Source organism: Amphibalanus amphitrite, unplaced genomic scaffold (genome assembly GCF_019059575.1).
Source record: "Amphibalanus amphitrite isolate SeventyFive unplaced genomic scaffold, NRLGWU_Aamphi_draft 000299F_arrow, whole genome shotgun sequence".
Classification (NCBI taxonomy): Eukaryota; Metazoa; Arthropoda; class Thecostraca; order Balanomorpha; family Balanidae; genus Amphibalanus; species Amphibalanus amphitrite.
Window position 1 is genome coordinate 298,748 of NW_024881794.1, and position 7,394 is coordinate 306,141.

Here is a 7,394-nt window from a genome sequence, read left to right on the forward strand (position 1 = left end):
ACGGAGCCCCGTCGGCCCTGGGCCGTCTGAGTTCCTCCGTGGAGAACTTGTTGACGAGAGGTCGGCCACAGCTGGGCGTCGGTCTCGGCGGGCTCCTCCAGCAGCCGGCTGACCTCCTGGAACCGGTCCCCGATCTCCAGCAGGGCGCTCAGCATCTGCCACAGCACCAGCACGCGCAGCAGCTGACCGTAGATGCCCCCCGAGACCAGCGCCCCCAGCTTCCAGGCCTCCATGCGGGGCACACACCACAGCAGGATGCCGGCATCCATCGCTACCACCACCGCCATCACGACGACCATCCAGCGCCGCTCGGTGACGCCGCTGGAGCTGCCGCGGAGGTCGGCGCAGGCACGCAGCAGCTCGGCGATCGCCCCCGCCTTCATCCGCTGCGCCAAAAACATCAACAGCATCGGCGCTACCATCATCGACAGCTTGAACACGGACGAGACCGTATTATCTATGCCCTTGAATTCGTCAAAGCCTTGCGTAAAGACGGCAATAGTGCTAACGACCGGCATGACAACCATAAAAATCAGTGGCAGCAGGGCGGCGACGCTGGGCCAGCTGAGGGGCCGGTACCGGATCGGGCCGCCGCCGAGCAGCCCGCTCACGGGCAGCGTGCCCAGAACCACCGACAGCACCTGGCATAGTGGAGCTCTCATGGTGCGACTGGCCAGCGGCACTGGGGCTGAGGTCTACAGTGGCGACCGGAATACTTCAGCCTACGGTCCTCCGCTGATGCACACAACTTGGCGCCAGACGGTGAGAAAGGCAGACGGCGGACGCGGTATAGGTTCTCTTCCCTCATCAAACACGAGTTCACAAGAACGTCACGCAGTCTCTTCTTCCCTATAGACGAGACGATAATTACACAAACTACGTCTTCTTTCTCGTACTACCGCTCTTCCAGGCTGTGATCGAAGCTCTCTCAAGAGGTGCTCGCAGCTCTTCCAGACGGTACTCGAAGGTGCTCCAGCGGCACTGGGACTGCCTCGGTAGGTACCAGCCGCGTGTGCGGCCACTCGCGCCGCCCTGGGGTCTCTGGCTCGTATCCGAGCAGCCAGACGTGCGCCGCGCCCGCCCGCCTGATTGGTTGGGGACGGTGTGTGGGGCAAATTGACCTGCCGGGCGGCTGGCAAACGGACTGTGTAATGTTCGTGTGGACAGGTCTGCAATGTACGGGGGATATTGGAACTGGTTGAGTTGATCTCAATAATGAGTACCTGGTTTGGCTAGAGTTGACGGCAGCAGCACAGATGTCTCCGAGGAAAATTTGCCTTTTTCTAATAGAGTAGCGAGAGTAGCTTTAAAAGGTTAAAATATGCAAAATAAAGGATGGGCGCACAATATAGAATCAGTATGCAAGTCGTTGCTAGGCAGCAAACGAGCGTGCGCGAAGGCAGTGCGCTCGTGTCACTCAGGTGAGGTCTTCACTGAGACCGTCGTGGGTCACCCGTCAAGCCAGTCCCTTACGGCGTACCTGCACTTTGAGAGCATTCTGCCCAGCCCGAAGCTTCATGCGTTGTCGTTGCCGCCGCCGCTCATTAAAAACAAACAAGGCCCTGTTTCACGGCACGCTGCTAGCCGGCGTTATCAGGTATCAGCGTTCGGTTTCCATGGACAGTGGGCACGTAAGCAGACTTGCCAGAGTTCGTTTATGGAGCGCCGCAGGGCCCAGTGTCCACAATCGAGTATGAGCTTTGCGGTGCAGCCTAGCTTCAGGCGTTTATCGGTGCTGCCATCTAGCGACAAACGAATCGTACCGAGACGGTTCGTGCGACAGGGCGCTGCAGTAGAAATCGCTATAAAAGGTAGTGAAGTGATAAAAGACGCTGACTTCACCACAAAAGGAACTGAGGTGAGAACTCAGCGATGTAAGCAGTGCAGTCTGAAATGTTGTAAAATGAAGCAATGTGCCGCCGCCGATGTCGACTACAACAAAAACGTTTGTGACATAAAGTTCGCCATGAAATGAAAACGCCATTCGGCGTCACTCCTGGCCATTTGACCTACAGGTTAACAAAGGCCACGACCCCTAAATTTGCACAGCAGAATATTGTGGCTCACCCAGTAGAGCTAGAGCACTGAAGTTGAATATTGTGACTCACCCAGTAGAGCTAGAGCACTGAAGTTGACATCAAGCAGGGCGCTGGAGTAGAAATCGCCATAAAAGGTAGTGAAGTGATAAAAGACGCTGCCTTCACCACAAAAGGAACTGAGGTGAGAACTCAGCGATGTAAGCAGTGCAGTCTGAAATGTTGTAAAATGAAGCAATGTGCCGCCGCCGATGTCGGCTACGACAAAAACGTTTGTGACATAAAGTTCGCCATGAAATGAAAACGCCATTCGGCGTCACTCCTGGCCATTTGACCTACAGGTTAACAAAGGCCACGACTCCTAAATTTGCACAGCAGAATATTGTGACGTGACCCACCCAGTAGAGCTAGAGCACTGAAATTGACATCAAGCCACTCGGCAGGACCTGGTGCATCTCTCGCTCGGAAACTATAACAATAAGATGTATTCTAATTGTGCTGCCACAATATCAAAATGCTACCTAAAATAACATAAATATCACTGTAGGTTCTTATACGTAGCGATACGTAGCTATTAATAAAACATATAATAGCTACAAACATATAATAGCTAAACATATAATAGCTACATATACGTAGCTATTAATAAAACATATAAATGATTAATTCACTTTTATTTCCGAATTGATAATGAAATCCATAGGTGACGTCAGAAGATAAAAAGAAACGAATGCAAAGCTCTTTGTACAGCATCGATAAAGATGGCATGCATGTTTGACGCTCCTCCCTCCATGAGTTGCGGGTCTCGTAAAAGCAAGTTTGAGAAGAAAAAAAAACGCCTGCTTATAAATATCCTCGTCGTCACCATAAGCTGATCATCCCCACCTCCGAAACCTATCGCCATTCTCCTGCTTCAAAACAAATCAAACTTCGGCCATTCCGCCACCTTTTGTACCCTCCGCCCTCTGATCCAGAGTTCTTTACCCGGCTCCCGCCGCTGCCCGTATCGGGCCTGCTCATGCCATGCCGCAGCTGCAGCACAGCTCATTTTCAGCCCCCACCGTTGGCGGTGATTGCCCCACTCAGTAGTAGGTCTCGCGTTCGCACCATCCACCGGGAATCGTCCGCAGCGTGTAGCGCCGGCACTCATCGTAGATCCAGATGAGGAGCGAGAATGGTGCCGCGGTGACCCACCAGTTGAAACGGAGCGGGTACATCTTGAACAGCTGATCCGTGCCGGGACAGTAGCTCAGGATACACGCCACCACCGTCTCAAACACCAGCCCGAAGTTGAACATGCCGTTCTTCATCTTGTGTGTGAAGATGGAGTTACGCCTCGTCTTGCAGATGATGGCGTCTGCCCACTGCACGACCACGATGGAGACGAAGAAGGCCGTCTGGCTGGTGTACTCCAGCTTCTTGCGCTGTGCGTACGTCCACTCCTGGCCGTACGAGTCCTCGAGGTCGTTCAGTGAGCGTGTCTCCCAGGTGGACCGCAAGCCGAACAGGTGGCAGGGCAGGAAACCGTGTTCGCCCAAAATGACCACCCAGGTGAAAAAGCCGGCAGCTGCCTGGATCATGCCGATCTGACCGTAGGCCATCGAGATGAGCCGCTCGTTCACTAGACGGTCCAGGTGCTTGTCGCGAGGCATCCGCTTCATGATGTCCGATTCCGCGCTCTCATAGGCGAACGAGATGGCCGGCACCATGTCCGTGCCGAGGTCGATGCAGAGGATGGTGACAGTGCCCAGCGGCAGCGGTACACCACACACGATGTACAGCAGGAACGGAGAGATCTCAGGGATGTTGGACGTCAGCGTGTAGGCGATCGACTTCTTCAAGTTGTCAAAGATCAGGCGACCCTCCTCGACGCCGGTGACAATCGAGGCGAAGTTGTCGTCGAGTAGGATCATATCGGCTGCCTGTTTGGACACATCCGAGCCAGCGATGCCCATAGCCACGCCGATGTCGGCACGTTTCAGCGCTGGCGAGTCGTTGACGCCGTCGCCGGTGACGGCCACGATCGCTCCGGCACGCTGACAGCCCTCCACGATGATCAGCTTTTGCTGCGGTGACGTGCGTGCAAACACTATCTCGTCGTGATCGCGCAACACCGAGTCAATATCCTCGTCGGTCATTTCCTTCAGCTGTCCGCCGTGCACCACGGCCGCCTTGGCCAGCCGTGGGTCGATGTCCTCGGCACGGCGGCGCATCCGCACCACCAGGTCGTCGATGGTGTAGCTGTTGGGCGAGATGATACCGACGGAGCGCGCGATCGCCTTGGCCGTGATCGGATGGTCGCCGGTGACCATGAACACCTTGATGCCGGCAGAGCGGCACTTGGCCACGGCGTCTGGCACAGCGGCGCGCGGCGGGTCGATCATCGACACCAAGCCCACAAAACGCAAACCGTCCAGTGGGAAGTTCTCCTCGTCGCCGTCGAACGCGTAGCCCTCTGGAAATGAGTCGATGGGCAGCGCCATATCGCAGAAGCCAAGCACTCGCTCACCCATGCCGCCCAGTTCCATGTAGGCTTTGTTGAAGCGTCCCTTCCATTTGTTGTTGAGGCTGACGTCGCCGCCGTGATAGTGAATGGTTGTGCAGCGGTCCAGGATACGTTCTGGGGCACCCTTCATCACCAGTAGGTAGCGACAAGTTCGTCCTTCTGAGTCTGTAAACTCACTCTTCATGTCGTGCACGCTAACCTGGTACTTGTTGACAGAGTTGAACGGGATTTCGCAGACCTTCGGATATTTTTCACGATATCCAGCCACATTACCGAATACGCTCTCCGTGAATTTCAAAATCGCAGCCTCGGACGCGTCACCATTGATGTTGCGGTGCATGATCGGAACTTTCTCCTGGTCTGCTTGGAACTCAGCTCGATTGCAGAGCATGCAAATGCGACCCATTGCATCCCAGCCATCCACCGTGGTGTCTAGTTTGCCTCCCGATTGATCCTCAGTGGTATCGGTGGCCGTAATTTGACCGTCCAGCCAGATATGTGCCACCGTCATCCGATTTTGAGTCAGCGTTCCCGTCTTATCCGAGCATATCGTCGATGTCGAGCCCAGTGTCTCCACGGCCTCCAAGTTCTTAACGAGACAGTTCTTCACCGCCATTCGTTTCGCCGTGAGTGTAAGACACACGGTCACTGTAACCAGCAGCCCCTCGGGAACGTTCGCGACTATGATGCCGATGAGGAAAATGACGGCTTCGACGAAGGCGTAATTCAACAGCATCGCTACGATGAAGAAGGATACACCAAGAAACACGGCCACTGCGGTGATAATGTGGATAAAGTGCTCGATTTCGATGGCAATCGGAGTTTTACCCGACTCGAGTCCGGATGTTAGTCCAGCGATGCGACCCATCACCGTGTCATCCCCAGTGTTGATGACTATGCCGCGACACGTTCCTTCCACCGCGTTTGTCGAAAAGAAGGCGAGGTTCTTGGTCTCCAGAGGATTGTCATGGGTGGCTTCGGGTGAGCGAGCCTGTGGTTCAGATTCTCCGGTGAGAGATGAATTGTCAACTTTCATAGCGTGCGCCTGGAGGATGCGGATATCGGCAGGAACCCGATCACCGAACTTGACATCAACCACGTCACCAACCACTAAAGTTTCCGCCTTCACAGTCTTGCTTTTGCCATTGCGGATCACGTTCGCCTGGTGTGGTACCAAGTTTTTGAATGATTCCATGATCTTTGAGCTTTTTCGTTCCTGGTAGTACGAGAAAATACCAGTCACCACCACGACACCAGTCAAGACAACACCGACGTAAAAGTTGTCAGGCTCCACATGGTCCTTTGAAGCTGACTCACCGGCATAGACACTGAAACAGAGAATCGCTCCCACCCATAGAAGCATTGAGAAGCCGTAGAACATGTTTTTGCAGAACTTAACCCACTCTGGAGTTTGTTTCGGTGGCGTAAGAGTGTTCAGTCCATCTCGTTTTAAATAACGCTCCGCCTGTTCGTCTGTTAGACCAGTGATCTCATTTGTACCTAGCCTAGCACAAAGATCCTCGAGAGGTATAAGATGCTCATCAAGTTCTAACTCTCGTTTTAGCTCTTCTAAGTCACGTTGGCTTGACTTCGGCTTATTCAATAGGGCTTCAGACGCCTGGACGCTTAACTTCCGTCTAGAGACCGACGCCTGTAAAATAAAAGAGGTATTAATTTTCATTGCTTGTATTTACAACGTTTGCAATGTATCTAATCACTAAAAAACATTTTTATCTTGGAATGACTCGAGATCTTTTTTATAAATGGCACACATGAGGAATAGGTACAGAAAAGCGAAGTGCAGTTACCTAGGAAATAAGCATCAGCCGGAATTTCATAACCAATTTCATTGGAGCGACGGAAATGTCCATCAAATCAATATAAAAAACGTAGACACGGATGTACTTAAACAGAAAAACGAAATTCACTTACCATTCTGATGCGTATAAAATCCCAAAATTTCGAGTACTTGGATCAAAGCACCGGGAATCCACTTGACATGTAAAAATAAGCTAGGCGAGACATTTAATATAAAATAAGGTGATCATGGTTTGAAAGTTCAAAGGGAAATATTTCATTATTAATGTCATGTCCTTAAAAATTGTTACACAATATTTCATATTTCATAAGGGCGATGGCTGAAAAACTTAACTAAGCCGGTTTATTTCTCGCGCCGTCTTAGCGTGAATTTCAGTAAAAGGTACCTCGGATATAAATCACAGGGCGACATACAACTCAACGTACAATAGAAAAACACAATTCTAACGAATAGTGTTTGTCTTTTCAAACAACCTGCGGTTATGTGGAAAATGAATGAAAAGAAGCTAATATACAAGGCAACAAACAAACATGTGCAAAACAAAACAATAAAAAGTAAAAATATGCACATATAACTATAACAAATATGTTTTATCTTTTGCAATACCTATGCCCATGCCGTCTACACTCAACAACACACGCGTACACACAAAATACTCGAGGGCAGCGCTTTTCGAGGAGCGCTGTGGCCCGAAGGTTTGGACTTTGAATTGTGAAAACGCCCGCCCGCCGCAAAACGCAAACACCGCAAAACGCGCAAAACGCACGCCCGAAACGCCAACGCAAACGTCGCAAAAAAATAAACAAACGCCCGCCCGCCGCAAACCGCAAAAAAACGCAAAAACGCCGCAAAACAATAAAACCGCCCGCATCGCACGTACCTACACAAAAAATACAATTGAAAAGAGATAAAACTCGCTAATCCTTAGCCATTACATGGATGTTCTAATTTCTTATTGAAAATCATCGATGGAGCATTGTTTGTCAAACACATATTTTGCTATTTGAAGTCATTGATAGCAGGGCCTCGTTTC

General features: G+C 51.5%; 1 protein-coding gene across 1 annotated transcript; it reads right to left on the reverse strand.

Annotated features, from left to right (window-relative positions):
• Positions 1–2,695: 2,695 nt before the first annotated feature.
• Positions 2,696–6,789, reverse strand: LOC122387820 (sodium/potassium-transporting ATPase subunit alpha-B-like). The gene is made up of 2 exons (XM_043378339.1): positions 6,475–6,789; positions 2,696–6,193 (listed from the first exon to the last, which is right to left on the reverse strand). The coding sequence occupies exons 1-2, from the start codon at positions 6,475–6,477 to the stop codon at positions 3,119–3,121; spliced, it is 3,078 nt and encodes a 1,025-aa protein (XP_043234274.1). The 5' UTR covers positions 6,478–6,789; the 3' UTR covers positions 2,696–3,118.
• Between the last annotated feature and the right edge of the window lie 605 nt (positions 6,790–7,394).